Source organism: Brachyistius frenatus, unplaced genomic scaffold (genome assembly GCF_029030835.1).
Source record: "Brachyistius frenatus isolate BFR_SWC_R1_liver_20210118 unplaced genomic scaffold, ASM2903083v1 Contig_21, whole genome shotgun sequence".
Taxonomy (NCBI): domain Eukaryota; kingdom Metazoa; phylum Chordata; class Actinopteri; family Embiotocidae; genus Brachyistius; species Brachyistius frenatus.
Window position 1 is genome coordinate 2646111 of NW_027210620.1, and position 16730 is coordinate 2662840.

The 16730-nt window shown below is 41.3% G+C and overlaps 2 protein-coding genes across 2 annotated transcripts; one reads left to right on the forward strand and one right to left on the reverse strand.

The window, feature by feature from the left end:
• Nucleotides 1-109: 109 nt before the first annotated feature.
• med1l (mediator complex subunit 1-like) lies at nt 110-7741 on the reverse strand. Its single transcript, XM_069696524.1, has 18 exons — nt 7689-7741; nt 7357-7655; nt 7088-7170; nt 5598-5673; nt 4564-4618; nt 4275-4401; nt 4173-4201; nt 3926-3997; nt 3750-3824; nt 3462-3538; nt 3318-3380; nt 3108-3219; nt 2859-2971; nt 2622-2743; nt 2341-2542; nt 2118-2213; nt 1549-1651; nt 110-1368 (listed from the first exon to the last, which is right to left on the reverse strand). Exons 3-18 carry the CDS (start codon nt 7127-7129, stop codon nt 1170-1172), a joined length of 1563 nt encoding a protein of 520 aa, XP_069552625.1. The 5' UTR covers nt 7130-7170; nt 7357-7655; nt 7689-7741; the 3' UTR covers nt 110-1169.
• A 141-nt stretch (nt 7742-7882) lies between these two features.
• ralaa (v-ral simian leukemia viral oncogene homolog Aa (ras related)) lies at nt 7883-14985 on the forward strand. The gene is made up of 5 exons (XM_069696560.1): nt 7883-8100; nt 10145-10262; nt 10362-10570; nt 11187-11361; nt 11501-14985. Exons 2-5 carry the CDS (start codon nt 10149-10151, stop codon nt 11621-11623), a joined length of 621 nt encoding a protein of 206 aa, XP_069552661.1. The 5' UTR covers nt 7883-8100; nt 10145-10148; the 3' UTR covers nt 11624-14985.
• The last annotated feature ends 1745 nt before the right edge of the window (nt 14986-16730 follow it).

Below are 16730 nucleotides of genomic sequence, written 5' to 3' on the forward strand. Positions count from 1 at the left end.
ATTTTTTTTTTTTTTTATTACATACCTCATTTAATATTTAAATCTAATGTCACCAGGTGTGACTTTTAAAGTTTTTTTTTTTACTCTCGACCAATCAGAGCCGAGGACACATAATCTCCCTTTTATTCTGAGAATACAGGCCCACTGAAAGAAGAGAGCACTTCAAACCACACATGTTGGAATGTTTCTATGAATAGCAGTCATACAGGTCATCGGATATCTGGGAGTAAAGACACGGGACAAAACCAGTTGTCTGCTGCTGACAGTCGACTTAATATTCTCAAGACAAGTTAAATTCCTTTCTAAACGCACACAGGCGGCAGATCTGCAGCGCTGATTTATGTTCTGGAACGAGAGACACATTAATATTTCCTCTCAAATCTGAGGTTGGATTTTCCTTAAGAATGAAAAAAAAGATTAACACAACCACCTCTCTGCAGTATGCGGTAAAATATTTCTAATATTGCACAGACTAGTCATATTCGTGCTATATTGGTGGATTTCCTGGCTGGCACCCAGAAAAAGCACTCTGCAGTAATCAAGACATTTCTGACTGCAGAGTTTCCATCCCACAGAGGTATCTAACTCCCACACTTTCACACCAAATGTCCTTTTTTTATTATTTTAGAAAACATTATATATATATTCTTACAGGAAAAAAACAAAACAAAACTAGTGCAATAATACATTTCAAAACTGTACAGTTTATAGACACAATCAAGGCTTCTTTTTTTCCCCCCTCAAGTTATTTTGGAGTCTTTTCTCATTTTAAAGCAGAGATCTCTAGTTTTATTCTTACGTTCCATCAAGAATACATTGTGCACTCTAACAATGTGTGATTGGCTCACATGGTACCAATCAACCGGGCTCTTGGCTGTCTGAGGTCAAATGCCAAACCGCGAACCTTTACAGCCAGCAATCTCTGCCACACTGGAATGCATCGTCAGAAAAGTCTCTGGCATCCTGCAGGAGATGGATGCGATCGTGCACTCGCCGAATTACACGCATTCAACCTGTTACGTTTAATACATGTACAGATCTGACGTGTGGATCGCGTGCAGGTTTATATCAGCTCTGACAGTTGGTTTATTATTGACCATTATTGCCCGTCCTGTACGCACCCATAGGAGCCAGCGGATAAGGGTTCTCAGGAAGAAGCTCAGATGTGGCTACGGACGTCGATCCGGACACGCCGAATCCGTCTTCCGGGGGAGCGCGGCCCAGCCTCTGTTGATGTCCGTCACCGCCGCACTCGAGGGACTGGAGCGGTCATGCTCGGATTCCGGGCGGCCGGCAGAAAGCGGGGCAGAGGTGAGCTCCTCCAGCCTGCTGTATAATGTCCCCATGGTCACGGGGACGGACAAACACCTGAGTGGGAAACATGAAAGAAGCTTGAAGCGAAACATGGCAGCATTTCTATACTTCAATTTCATTTCTTTAAAATTCTTGATCTTGCCAAGGCGTCACACATTGAGGCCCAGAGCTCCTCATTCATATGTATACAGGCTCTGTAAACAGTAAAGCAAGGAGGACAAGTTATAATCATACCTCATCATAACAGTAGAGAGGTATTCATTGAGAGAAGACTCGAATGTTCCTGCACCAAACAACCTGCAGGTGATCCGATGAGGATGAAGTACGCTCACCTGCACTGTGGACACAAACGCACCAGCAAGTCGTGAGATGGCAGCTGTTAGCATGATCTTGAGATGTTAATTAGAAAAGCTTGTTTGATTATTTGATTTGACGAATTGCCATGTCTATAAAATATTAGGAAACAATGAAAAATGTGGTTACTAGTTTCACACAGCCCAAAGTGATGTCTATTTTAGACCTCTCGTTCAACTAACAGTCTGAAAAAACAAATTGTATCCAGTTAACTATTAGAAATAATAAAGAAAAGCATCTAATCTTCACATTTGAGAAGCTGCAACCAGAGAACGGTTGGCACTTTTGCTTCAAAATGAATGAAAGGATTTACTACCAAAATAGTGGCCAAAGCTAAACTCTAGTTGACATCTGTCAGGTGTTGAAGCTCACACAACAACTGTGAAACTTAATTCTTAAAAGAGATAGCGTACATTTACAAAAAAAAAAAAAAAAAAAAAAATGCTCACAGACAGCGAGAGAGTTAGCATCAGGTCGTTGGAAGGTCACAGAAAAGCTGGTGTCAGACTCCGGAAGGACTTCAAAGTGCACATCACAACCCGAACCTGAGAGGATTCAACCAATGCAGCATTACATAACATGATTCACCAAAAAAAAAAAAAAAAAAAATGCCTGCACATTTTGGAAGGATGCCCGTGTCCGTATGATTTTGTAATATAAAACTCCTCCTGCCTGGACGGGCACCCTGCTGAGGAGCGAAACAGCTCCCCAGCAGGGTGTTAATGGTACACTGTTGGCGCAGCAGCTCCAGCAGAGCCGGGACGTGAGCAGGGTGGGTGAAGGGAACGCTGCCCACCGTGGCCCCTTTGTGTGCGGCCACACTCCACGCAGCTCCGGGGAAAATATAACTGTGCATCGCACCGCTAGGAAGAGGCTGCAAGTATGGATCACACGTTACAGTACGATTTGGCTTTCTTTATTGAGCTTATTGAAGCAAACAGGCATGCACATACCAGTTGAAAAGTGGTCTCTTGTTGATCTAATGTCTCCCAGCGGTTGTTTGCACCCAGTGAACCTCTCATCAGAAGCTTGGGTAATGGTGCCCACTGCAGGTCAACATCTGGTACAGTCACAGCTGGGGAAATATCAGAGGAAGAACATGAGTGTGTGATGGGCCGACGTATTAAAAGAACAAGAACAACAACAAAAGTACATTTCATTAATTATTCAGCGTGAAAAAGTTACCCGACCTGTAATGTGGCCGAGCTTCTTTACAAACGACGACATCATTGTTATGGCCGGCTGCAGTTGGAGCAGGAAGCACGCAGGCAGCATCTCGCTCGGCGGAGTGAACACGGGATAACTGCCGCGGGGACGCAATTTTTTACTCTATTACCTCCGGCGGCAGCGACAGTCAGACTCACGGCGGGGTGCGAAATGGAAAAAATAAAATAAAAATCGCCCTGCCGAGGGAGAGATTAAAAACAGAAACACGCTACCTGCAGGGATCCAGCTGTGGAGGCTTCGGGACAACACACGCCATCTGAAGCTGGCGAGGCACGTCGCTGACACCCACAGTCACCTGGGCGGCGTGGACGACTGCTTCCTCGTCTGTCATTTCAGACAAAAATCAACAACTTTAAGACCTTTGAGGACTTTAAAAAAAAAAAAAAAATTAATCTACCACCAAGTTAAGTGCTGCATCTTACGTGAATCTGAGGTCTTCTTTTCATCCCCTGGGTGGGTGAAGAACTGGACAGTCAAAGGGCAATCTAAGATCACAGACATTTGATCAATTTAGAGTTTAAAAATAGGTAAATATGCACACACGACGGATATTTTTGCAGCTCCACCTTCTTTTCCTGCGATCAGATACCCAACCCAGCCGTTGTTTATCATTTCCATTTTGGGGTCACAATGTTTTGGTGTCCTAGAAGCAGAAGCATTATCCAATTAATCTTTCTCAATAGTTTAGTTAATGAGGCATAACAAAGTTTTTAAAAAATACCCTTAAATTGCAAATTTTTTTTGTCAAAAATCTAATTGTTCATTGGCAATTTTGCTTGAAAAATCTCTGACCAGACTATCAAAATAAAAGCTGATTATTTTTGTTTTGATTTGCGTGTCATTTTGTCACTCACCTTGGCAAATTTGATATTTTCCGCAAGTTTTTCCCGAGGTGTTGCAGAGATGCCAACAATTTTAGTTTAATTTCACTGAAAATAAATAAATAAATTTAAAAAAAGTCACAAAAGTAGCTCAATGACTACAGGAGACTGAACTGTAAAGGTCGATAGGATATTTTAATAGCAGCTACTTGTCTCCAGGGATGTTGTATTGGGCGAAGAGGCTTCCCAGCTTTGTGGAGAAATCAGCCAACTTTTTCAACCTGTGTTAATAACCAAAAAGCAGCACAAATCAGCATGTGAAGCTGGAAATTATTCACCTTTTAGGGAATAATTTAAACAATGCTGTCATTTATCTGTATAGTTTAGAGGAGGAAAGATGTGCTTACTGCAAGCAAAATGTCCAAATGTTAATTCACCGTCGCCTAATGGCCTTACCTCAACAGCTGAAGAAAGGACTCACTGGGCTGCGAGACAGTTTCATTTTCATTAGCATGCAGATTAAAAAGTGGCTTGCTGGAAATAGTAAAATCTACTTACAACGGGGGATTTCCCGTGTGAGGCCACCTTTACCTCCTCCACCGTACCGCTGGGCAGCAACTGCACTTCGAGGTAGAATAAGTCGGCTGTCAGGAAGCATGTGGCTTCAGAAATGTGAAAACCCATCCTTGGGGGGGGGGGGGGGACATGGAGGGTAATGTGACACCAGAGTATATTAAAAAGACTGACAAGTGGCAAAAAGAGTCTTTGCTCGAGAATGAAGAACAATAAAAATGGAGATATGGTAGAGATACGAAGTCGAATATCATGGAAAACTTCAACACTTTACCCGTGTTGTTTGGCAATGATTTCCAGGCGTGACCTCATAGGATTCATACGGGACGCTGAAACAAAAAAATGTTGCGTTACACGCTCGCCAAAATATCTACAGCTTGTCTGATTTTAGACAGAAATGAACGTGTTTTCTTGTCCTCTGGGTAACACACTCAATAAACACACTTATTCTTCTGTCCAGCTGAGGTAGTGAAAACACTTTTGAGAGGTGTTCAGGAACCGCTGTAGCTTTTTAAGGCGCCTTATTTTGAAAATTCTTTGCGTCCGTGTTCCCGCCCCCTTCCTCTGCGTAGCCAAGATGGCGGCCGTTTAGGGTGGAAAGCGTCCAGCGTTTCACACTCACCCTGCGTTCCATTATACATACTACCGTACCATTTAGTATGCCAAAAAAAAAAAAAAAAAAAGATTTAGCACATCCCAAAACTTAGTATGTTAAACGTAGGATACCAAAAGTACCAGGATGTTCAACTACATCCGTATTTTGCAGTCTGACCCACAATCCTTTGCTCGGCGGAAAGTACGTCACATCGACTGAGTTGCCGAGACGGTTCAAAAGGAAGAAGAAGAAGAGGCATTAAAACGAAGCCAACTCGTTCCAAATCACATCCTTTTTCTTTTTATTCCGAAAATCGCGCTACGGGTCTCGATGGATATGCGTCAAAGTTCAAGTGCATTCTTACGATAAAGTAGTATGTCCCAATTGTACACATACTACATGCAGCAGTATATGTTTAAAGGGTAGCTGTAGTCTGTACTAAAAGTAAAAAAAAGAAATAGTATGCGATTTAAAACGCAGGTTTTTGTCGTGTTGTTTTTTTTTTTTTTTTTTTTTTTAACGCATCGTCCTGGTACTTGTAGTGGACTGCACGTTTCTGTACTAGACAGCGCGAACGCACTTTATGCACTCAAAATTTGTGAGTGTTAGTACACAAGTCCGCCATCTGGAACACAGCGAGAGACTCAGTCACTCACCACGAAGTAGAAAAATACAAGAATACATGCAGAATTTCTGGTGTATTATTTGTTTACCACTAAACACTTCCTGGAGTCTTTTCAGGCATCGAATTATTGGCACACAGGGTTTGGATTCATCTCTGGATTTCTCCTATTATGGGACAAAGAAGAGGGAGGGGGAAAAAAAAAACAAAAAAAACAATGGAGCAGTTGTGTGGCAACGCGAGTCTTGTGCAAACAGCCTTTGGTCCCGTCTGCTCATCCCGCGCCAAGGCAACACAAACTGCACGAAACGGCGCGGCAGAGCCAGTGTTGACATTTGGATGCTTTGCACGTTGGGATGGGTAATATTTAATAAAAAAAAAAAAAACCTTTTTGGACCTTGGCGTGCGAAACAAATATTGCACATTGCACTCTGCACTTACTTTTTGAGAATCCCAGCTCTGTAAAAGTCCTCTTCATGATCACCGCTGGCAGAGGACGATATAACGAGGCCCAGCTGCCTTATCCCTCCTGGACCACACATCACTTCAGACCACCAAGTAATCAAGTCTCTCCACCGGGCTCCAGAGACTGACCGCTGCCAAGCTCCACTTTGTGTTAATCCAGAAGTTTTATCTACTCCGCTGCTCCACCCATGACAAATCTAAAGAAATGTAACCCACCCTTCTCTCTCTCTCTCTCGCAGAGCCTCGTCACACAAGCGAGCACAGCACCACTAATTGCGCTTTGCAGCCGAGTGCACTTTCAAGCCTTTTTTTTTTTTTGCTGCATGTGAAACATCGAATGTTTAGTTACGTGATCTACAACTGCAAGTTGAGCATCTTTCAAGGAATGAAGCGTAAAGATTTCTATCGATCCAAAACACCGCAGCATGAAAAATGACTGAAGCCAGCAGAGGTGAACGTCTCGTGTCAAACCTAAAGGAGATGAAGTCGATGATGAAGATGTCCGATTAAAATTAAGAGGAAAAAAACCAAAACTGTCAAACGACGCTGTTTTAATTCAAAGGCTTTTACTACACACACACACACACATTGTGGCTGATGAGTGAATATTAAGTGAAGATGCGGTAACCGTCGTAGCACAAGCTACTGATCAAACAACAAAGACTCGTGTGTTCCAGGATGACTGATCTCATCCGAGTGCCTGACCACACCAGTTCCTGATTCACAACACATCATCATATCAGAGAAGCCGTCCAAGTCGACAAAACTATTACTCGTGCGGTCATCGCTGTTTTTACCTACAGTTTAAAATAACCGTGCAAATATGTCTCCATCATTTGCAAAAATGTCCACTAGTGTTTCACGAAGCCCAAGGTGCGGCCTAAAATGTCTCGTTTTGTCTCGACCAGTAGTCCAAAACCAAAAGATATTCCATGTTATCATGGAGGACTAAAGAAACCCCAAAATATTCACATTTAAGAAGCTGAAATCTCAGCATTTTTGCACCTAAAAATGGCAATACATTTGTTTACTAACCGACTAATCCTTGCACCTTTGAAAGATGATATACACCATGCGAGTTGAATACTCCAGGTGTTTTATTGAAATTTGTCTCACCATGCATCTTCGGACAAGCTGAAACGTGTCATCCCAAGTCATTTCTGGTGCAGGGCAGAAATGATCTTCTCGCTGTTCATCACCTAAAATGGGAAAAAAAAAATCATCCACAACCTTAATTGGGAAGTGACTTTTTTTTCTCTCTCTCTCTCTCAATTTTACGTTATTTAACATATCTTTGCATAATTATTAATTTTTTTTTTTTTTTGGTTAGAAATGAAAGAAAATCACTTGTGTTCATGGATTTTATGATAAAAACCCAACATTACCTGGCGTCTGACAGTCTTATTGCCCCTCTCCTCCTGAACGAGGTGACACCATTTACACGGATCAGCCAATTATTCAATTATCTGGCCACGTTTCATCTTCTGTATTGGATGTTCAGCTTCAAAGAAAGTGGCCACAACAGCTCAGCAAATGGGGAAAAAAAAAAAAAAAAAAATCATCCACAACCTTAAATGGGAAGTGAATTTTTCGTTCAATGTTACGTTATGTAACATTTCTTTGCATTATTATTATTATTATTATTATTTTTTTTTTTTTTTGAGTTAAAAATGAAAGAAAGTCACTCGTGTTCATGGATTTTACGATTAAAAAAAACCCAACATATTCGATGTAAGTGGTCACAACAGCTCAGAAATCGTATTATTATTCATAACAGTTGGCCATATTTGTTTTGAATAGCGCGCACGCGCACACAGACGTTAAAAAAAAAAAAAAAAAAAAAAAGCGTGTCGTTGTCCCAGGCGCGCAGGCGCACGGGGCGGGGGCGCGCGCGCGCGCGCGCAGGCGGGCGGGGCGTTGTCAGGCAGAGCCACGCCCACAAGGACGTGCAGCCGAGTCCTCCGGAGTTAGCCGCGGAGCTAGCCATGAGCTAACGAGGAGCTAGCCGAGTCCTTTTTCTTTTTTCACGCTGCCGCCATAAATTCAACCTTTCCGTCAAAAACAGTCGTGCCAACAAAAACAAAACCAAAAAAAAAAAAAAGGAGGTGTAACGCCGTTTTAATTTACCGGTAGGTGACGTTATTCGCCCGTGTGTTTTTTCTTTTTAACATTTTAACATCATGTAGTTTTTGTGATTAGCTGCTCGTTATCGCTCGCTTAGCCATTTTTTTCTTCCCTGCCCCGTGTGGCCGCCCTGCTAGCCGCTGACCGATCAGCTGTTGCTTGGATAATATCCGATATTAAAACCACAACAAAACAACAACAAAAAAAGAGGAGCTTTTTTTTTTTTTTTCCACGGTTTTGTCCGAGCCGCAAACCTCCCTTGAAGGTGAATTAAAAAAAAAAAAGCTCCGGCGACGGCTCACCTGCTTCGGCAGGATAGTTAGCCTGTTAGCTCCGTCGTCCACTAACCCTGCACTTCAAGAAAATGTCTCTTATTAATTATTATTAATTAATTAACGCGATTATTAAGAGTCTCGTGCGCCTTTTATTGGTGATTATTAGTTGCACGTTATCGTAATTATGTTCGCGTTGCTCAGTTTACGTATTCTTGCCGTGTTTTTTTTTTAATTATTATTTAGTTGACAAAATAATGATAAATTGTTGTTTATTTATTTATTTGTTTGTTTATTTATCTGTCTTGGGTCTTTCAGACAGATTTTTTTTTTTTTTTTTTTTGTGTGTGCCAAAACTTTGTTTAGAAATTGTTTCCTAAAAGCCTTGAACTGTTAACAGATGTTCAATTTCACAGTTTTCACTTCCACTCAAAAAAAACAACAAAACGTTTGCTGAGAGAGATTTTCAGGTTTAAATGGTTAAAAAAAAAAAAAAAAAAAAGGGCTTTTGCCTTCAGTACTAAATCGTCATATTGATCTTTTAAGTGCATGGTTACCCTTGTTTTTTTTGTGTGTGTGTGTGTTAATTTGCGTAATGACGCACTGGCTGCATTCCCATGTTTATCCCCCGATCCCCTGAGGTCTGTGTTGGCCTGTGTTGTTGGGGTTGGGGTGGGGTGGTGGTGGGGGTGGGGTGGGGAAAGGGCCTCGGCACACACTGCTGGACATCCTGCAATTCCCATAGTCTTCTTGGATGTGTCTAGTGTGGGGAAACTGACCACGAAATGGCTCCAGCAAGTGTCAGATTTGATCCACTCCTGTCCAAAAGATTAGGAAAAAAAAAAAATCCTGCCAGATGTTACCTGGAAGCTTTTGAAAAGTTTTTATTTCTTTGCTGAAATGGGTTTTTACTTCCAGCCGGTTGTCACGATGTACAGTAGTTGACTTTCCTTTATCCGTATTATCTCTTTGGTTGCCACGAGCTGCATTTCCTCCCCTGGTTGCAAAATGATGCACGGTGGTCTGACATCTGACGTGAAATTTTGCTCGCTAATAGTATTGCTTTCTCGAGGTGATATCTGATATGTAAGCTTGACCATGAATACGCCCTTTTTTTTTGTCATTAAACCTTCATGTTGATGCAGATAAAATTACAAACTAATCTTTTATGGATCGCCAAATTAATTTCCACCTATCCAAAGGGGAAATACTGCCATGAGTATTATGATTTTTTATGTTTTTTATCATCAATTTATCGTATTTCTAATACTTTTTGGCACTGCAAAGAGAAAAACAAGTGTAGGAAAGGAATATGTCATATTTCTGCCAACACATGGCTTCAGAGAGATGTGATATTGGCGGGTGGTGGGGGAATTAGATTTATTTGTACATTTCTAGTGCATCAATCCAGCCCCATTAATCTGATCCATCACAGTGTATTTGCTGCAGTCTCAGCAATGTTACAGACATTCATTCCCCGCACTACATTTGCAGTGTGATGGCAGTTAAACCTTTTTATTGTAGTGGAATTTATTGCAACGAATGCTTCGCAGTCTGACTGCAGAAAAGGAACCTGGAGTCTTTGGAAATTATGATGTAACGTCTTGTCTCTCTTTTTTTTTTTTTGGTTGTTTTTTTTAACTCTCCACAGGAATTATCATTCAGCCCTTTGTTGCGCCCTGGAATCTCTGGACAGATTTTTACGGTCTTCATTTCACAAACCCTCCCGCCGCCTTAAACCTTCTCCCTTTGACACTTAACATCTCTTGGTACACAGAGCCATGGCAGCTGCGAAGCCAAAAGGGCAGAACTCTCTCGCCCTGCACAAAGTGATTATGGTGGGCAGCGGAGGAGTTGGGAAATCAGCCCTTACCCTCCAGTTCATGTACGATGAGGTGAGCAGTCACGTGAAATTCGCATGTGTTTGAGCCTCCCATTGCTTCCCGGCCGGACTAATGGACGATGTTGTTGTTTTTTTTCCCCCCTCTTCCTAGTTCGTCGAAGACTACGAACCCACTAAAGCAGACAGCTACAGGAAGAAAGTGGTGCTGGATGGAGAGGAGGTGCAGATTGACATCCTGGACACAGCCGGGCAGGAGGACTATGCAGCCATCAGGGATAACTACTTCCGCAGCGGGGAGGGTTTCCTCTGCGTATTTTCCATCACAGAACTGGAATCGTTTGCAGCGACGGTAGACTTCAGGTGCGGCAGATTATTTTTTTAAATTTTTTTTATCAAAACACTTCTGTTCCGATTTAAATGACATTTAATTAACATTTTGGCAAATCAAAGTTGTTGTTGTTTTTTTTCTACAGCTTAACTTGATTCATTGGCTGCCAGTTTTATAGGAGAACTTTGAAATAGTATTGCTTGTCCGCAAAAAAATTAAACAGCTTAAGAGCAAAATGCTCATCTGATCTACTGTACAAGCCCCGCGGACCGCTCACGTCAGCTGGCTCCTGATTATTAGCTGCTCCCAGGACGAAAGCAAAAATGAACAAAGTTGCTTTTAGCTATTTATGGTGGAACAAGATGTCAGAAAACCTGAGACGGGAATCGAGGCCGAGTGTTTTTCAATACAAGCTGAAGACTTTTTGCAGTTGGCTTTTATCTGGTTTATGATTTGCTGATGTCTTTTCAATGTTTTATGTTTTTCAGCTGCTACCTTTTTAGACTTTCTATGGAGCACTTTAGGTTTGCCCCGCTGCAGGATAAAGTGCTGCGCACGGAAGCTCACCTCGTGTATTTGCTTACGTTAGCGAGCAGGAGTCGGTTTATTTACATAGGTCTCGGCCGAACGACGTATCCTGTTTTGCAGAGAGCAGATTCTTCGAGTGAAGGAGGACGAGAACGTGCCCTTCCTCTTGGTCGGCAACAAGTCGGACTTGGACGACCGACGGCAGGTCAGCGCCGACGAGGCCAAGGCACGCGCCGAGCAGTGGGGGGTGTGCTACGTGGAGACTTCAGCCAAAACCCGTGCCAATGTGGACAAGGTCTGTTTTAATTAGCCCAAAACAGAGGGCGCATCCTCCCCCCCCCCCCCCCCCTCCCCTCCTCCGTCTCAAGGAGTTTACTTTGTGGATACGGAGCAAGCAGAGAAAACATGAACCCTTGTTGTCGTTGTTTTAACAGGTGTTTTTTGACCTGATGAGAGAGATCCGGGCGAGGAAAATGGAGGACAGCAAAGAGAAGAACGGGAAGAAGAAAAGCAAAAGTTTGGCCAAGAGAATCAGAGAGAGATGCTGTATTTTATAGTGGTTAAAGAGGGCAGGCGAAGCTGCTTGTGTACATATACATTTCTCAGACTTTTTGCATTTTTTTTTTTTTTCTTCTTTTTTTCGTTGTGCCCAAACCTGACCATGACTTTCTGTTCCTGGCTAACAGGACAATCTGACCGTGCGTCAGGAAGTAGTAAGGTGGCACTCCATACACCATTTATAGCTCTAACTTTTTATGTGCTGACACTCCAAATAATTTATGTTCTCTTTCTCTCTCTCTCTCTCTCTCTCTCTCTCTGACCACATTACAGAGTGTAATACATGGATGGTGTTTTAATTTAGGCCTAAGCTTGACACGAGGCTAAAGCCGCGAAATGTTACAAAAAAAAAAAGCAACAAAAAAACCCTTTCGTTGTAAAGTTTCGATGTGTCTAATGTATTCAGACAGCTGTGCAGTGCAAGTTCAAAAGAAAAAAAAAAAAAAACCCGAAGCGAAAGTGTCAGAGAACGAGGTTTAAGAAATGGGGAAGAACTGGAACTCAATTACTGGTCAAGCCCCAAACCATAACAATAAATCCACCGTTTTGGTTTTTTTTTCTTTGGTAGGAAAGGTAAGTTAACAGACTCAGCAGTGTAGTGTCAACCCAGAGTTCATCAAGTGCCACCGACGAAGTCGCTTTGGTGAACCTGCGAAGCATTTTAATAGAAAGACAGGAGCCCAAATTTGACGCCATTCCTTTTTTTCGTCGCTTTTTACACTTCAATTTTACTACACGGTATGATTATGGACACTTATATTTTGTAATCTGAAGTCAAACTTTTTTCCTTTCTTTTTTCTTCTTCTCCTCTATCATCTGTATGATGAGCGCACTAATGTTTTCCCATTTTCTCTCCAGCCCCTTTCCAGTCACTTTGTTGAGTCTTCTCAAATGCACAAACGGCATCCATCGTTACCCTTCAACCCTACGAAGGGATTTTTTTTATTTTTTTTTATAACAACACTTGAACCTTTATTCCCCAATTCTTAACATTTCAGAAGGTTTACCTCACTTGGCTAATGACTTCCATTGCCTTTTTTGTTTGTTTTTATTTTGCATAAAAGGAATCCCTGGTGCTCTGATTAAGGAAACAAACAAAAAAAAGAGGCGATTCCACAACACTACTTCCTCTACATGCTGTCCTGACTCATCGTCATAAAAAACTTAATTGCTTCCAGATATGTAAATTTATTTTTCTTTTATTTTCTTTTATTGAACTTTTCCTGGCTCAGACTTTTAACCACCGACCTTGTGTTCCCCTCCCTTTTTGTTTTTGTTTTATTTAAATGGATTTCCTAATTGGGAATAAAGTGGGAATTAAATTATTGGATAGGTTCATTTTAAGGTTTAAAATATTTCAAATGAGGCTGCAGGCCGGATAGAAGTGAGGCGGTATCTGCCCCCCCCCCCCTTCCCTCCTCCCTCCCAAAAAAAAAACAAAACCCAAGTTGCTCTCAGTCACCAAAGAAAAAAACGCTAGCTAGTACAAACAAGTGCCCACTTATTAATTGAAGTGAATGACAGCTTGCATCAAAAGTAAGCACTACAATGTTTGGTGAAGGTGAGACGGAGGTCGTCCGGGGGAAGGATTTTGCCTGCGTGGATATAAAAAAAAAAAAAAAGAAGAAAAAGAAATGCAAGGTTACGAGGGCTTTAGTAATTCTCGTGCAGTGCGTCACCGTTGCCTCTCTGTCCATTGTGAATGTTAATATTCCCCACATACTCATCCTGTTTGCCTGTAATCTTCGGCAGGCAGCGAAGTGCAAAGTTCAGAGGTCATTGACTTTCTACTTTGTTTGCTTTTTTTTTTTTTTTTTTGCTACAGTTTGTGCGAGGCTCTCCTAACGCTGTAGTAACGTCTTAATGAAATTGCAGATGTTTGTTTGATCTCGCTCTTGGTAGTTGGATAACTTTAAAGGCGGGGGGAATATTTTTGAAGCAGTGGTAAAACAAAAATTGGCAAAACGATGACATGATTAACAGCTAAATTGCGTAGACCAAAACACACTGTGAAATCTGCCCCTCGATTCTTAGTTCAGGACTGAGCCACTTCAATATGAGACTTCTTATTTATTTTGGATACCTTTTTCTTTTTTTTTCCCAGTTAATAATGTTTGACAACCATCCAGAGGTTGTTGCCGCGTTTTACTCGGAGCCACTTTAAATGATTAAATATGTTTGCAACTGCTCACCGTTTTACACTAAAGGAATCTCCACGACACTGGAGTCTATGCAAAAATGATTGTTGTAAATTCAAAAGGAGGAATTGTGAAACCTGGAAACAGTTCAAAACACTGTCGGTGTCTGCAAGCTGAAAAGAGTTGTATCGTAGAAGCACTTAAAGGCTGCGTAGAGATTTGACCGCAGCTCTGAAAACACAACACGGCGTCATCCAAAAGTTGAGTTTTTTTTATTATTTTTTTTATTTTATTGTATATTTAGAAGTACTTACCACTGTCTCATTGATTCCCAGAGTTAACACACTACATGCACAGTTCGGTGTGGTTATCGCGCGAAAAGACGATCGCGCGAAAAGAATGTCCGCGGTATTCCTTATTTACTGAAAAGCACACAGTGGCGAGAGTTTGAACTTGAAAGAAAAGTGTCAGGTTGCGAGAAAGCCGCGGCATCGGAACACACTTCGGGAAGCAGTTTTGCTTTAAAATGCATTAAGGGCTAACCTCCAGGACACCCGCGCTGCGATCGAAACGCCCCCGAGAAGTTAGAAGCGACAGTCGCAGGAACCCCGACGCGGAAGTCCCAGTTCGGCCCCGGCCGTTACCTTCCTTTTAGCTCGAGGCCATTACATAACCTGCTGTGTGTCTTTCATCGTTGACGATTGCAGAAGCTGTACTATACTCAAAAGTGACCACCGTAGTGCTTGCTTCCTGTAACATCTGGCTTAACACAGTCTCAGTGCTTTTTCGGAAGCAAAAAAACATTAATCATAATCATTGTACTTGCTTTTTTTTTTTTTTTTTTCCCCCTTCTTTGTTTTCATGTATAGTTTAATAGACTTTGATGGCCCAAATATTTTCAGCGGGATACTGGAGCAGATGTTTGTGTGAAAGCTACACGCAAACTGTCCTACTTGGGTATTTCAAACATCATGTTTTGCCTTTTATATACATAACCTTGGAATAAAGAACAAAAAAAAATAATAGATACCTATGTCTTCGATTGGATGGTTGTATGTATGCCATCAGGTAAATGTTTTCCCCTTCATGTTTACTTATTTTGAACATAAACCACTAATGTAGCCTATCTGTTTGTGAATGCAAGAGGTGAAGCTTACATTTCAATTCATTATTTTGTGAGTTATTTGGAAAAATGGCAAATAAAGTGGATATTACTAATAACATTCTCCGAACGTATTTGTATAATCTTTGCGAGAGGATTGGACTTATTTATTTGCTTTGCTCCGAGCAGGGGGACTGAGCTTCAAAAGGAAGGCTCCTCTGGGAAAAGGGGGCGGGGGTAGTGTACTGCTAATGCGAATGTGCTGAATTTGTACCGACTCGGTACCCTGTGACCTTCCTGAAAGGGGACCCGGGGACATCTGAAGGATCATAAAAACTAAAATCGGTCGCTGCAGTTTTTGACCAGATCTTGCGCGCGTGCGGGCGTCACGGCGACGTGAAACCGCATCACAGTGATGTCAGCGGCATGACTTCCTTTGAAGTGTCCCTGCCGCTGATCGCGTGATGAAAGGTTTTCATACAGTGTCGTAAATTCTTTAAAAAAAAAAAAAAATCCTTTCACATTTGATTATTTCATTGGATCATTCCTTAACATCTAATGTCTTTTTTTTTTTTTTTTTTTTTTAAAGGCAAAGAGTTTGACAGTGCAAAAGGTGTCGTATCTGCAGTACGAGTGCAAGTTAGACAGCCTGGCGTCGTGCAGCCCATATCTGTGTTTACACAATCCCTCTGTGTGTTGCATATACAAGTGTCCTCCTTAAGCCGGACTTGATGCCATGGAGCATGGGGAGGGGGAAGTATTGATTCACCACGGGGCCGATACGGCTACATTGCTCTCTGCTGGTGGTGGACGAAGTTATCCAGTAAAAGCAGCAATACAGCAGTGTATATAATTTTTTTTTTTTTTAAATCTCCATTACAAGTAAAAGACCCGCTTGAAAAATCCCATTTAACGAGTATAAGCAGGAAAATGTAGTTAAAAGTCCCGGATTTGTCCCTCTGTATTGATATTTTATTACGTTATGACATTGTAAGATTACTTTTTACTGAATCGTCAGTGTGTTTCTGTCGTAGCTGCTGCAGGTGGCGCCGGTTTTGAACTACTTTATATCAGGTTTTATACACCGGGACAGCAGATAAATGTGAAGGGTCGTCAGTTGATTATTGGGAGAGGAAAGAAGAAGAAGAAAAAAAAAAGTAAGTTCTTGATCCATGAATCTGTTTTCAGTTTTTCAGTCTTTTTTTATTTTTTTTTCTAATTTAAATTTTTGGAAGAGATATCAGATCATTCTTGTTGATTCAAGAAAAAGGGAAATATCACACTTTGGTGGAGCTGTTAACAACTCGGGAGACGTCTGCTTTTTGTAAGAGGTCAAACAAACAAACAAAAAGCAAAAAAAAACAAAAAACAATCATCTGAAAATAAGTGAAGCCGTCAAATAAATGTAGCGGAGAAAGTATAATATTTTCCTCTGGAATATAGTGAAATTAATAAAAGCAAAAGACTCAAGTAAAGTACAAGTACCTCAAAACCTTACAGACTTGACCAACATGGAAATAAGTTGTCAAACTTTATTTCTGTGCATACCACATTATTTATGCTTTATGCCATAGTGCATTTGATTTGATTTACCATAAAGTACATATAAAGTCTTTATAGCCTATATATATATATATAAAACAAAAAAAACCTGCCATGTCAGTGTGCCATGAATGTGCTTTATGAGAGGATCAAATAGCTCCTCAATTAATGTTTGGAAAGACGATATGATGTGGCGTTCAAGTGAAGCATGGAAAATAAGACTTTAGTTTTGTCTACTCTCGTTCATGTCGCATTTTTTTTTTTTATATATATATAATTTTTATATCGTGGTGTTGTACTGTATTTTGAAGGTAGGGGTTTCCC

Coding starts and splice junctions, on each gene's coding strand:
- med1l (XM_069696524.1), bottom strand. CDS start 7,129: ATGACTTGGGATGACACGTTTCAGCTTGTCCGAAGATGCATG. Junction 3,998..4,172: donor TCCTTTCTTCAGCTGTTGAG/GTAAGGCCATTA, acceptor TTATTAACACAG/GTTGAAAAAGTTGGCTGATT. Junction 3,220..3,317: donor AAAGAAGACCTCAGATTCAC/GTAAGATGCAGC, acceptor CTGAAATGACAG/ACGAGGAAGCAGTCGTCCAC.
- ralaa (XM_069696560.1), top strand. CDS start 10,149: ATGGCAGCTGCGAAGCCAAAAGGGCAGAACTCTCTCGCCCTGCACAAA. Junction 10,571..11,186: donor GCAGCGACGGTAGACTTCAG/GTGCGGCAGATT, acceptor CCTGTTTTGCAG/AGAGCAGATTCTTCGAGTGA. Junction 11,362..11,500: donor CCCGTGCCAATGTGGACAAG/GTCTGTTTTAAT, acceptor TTGTTTTAACAG/GTGTTTTTTGACCTGATGAG.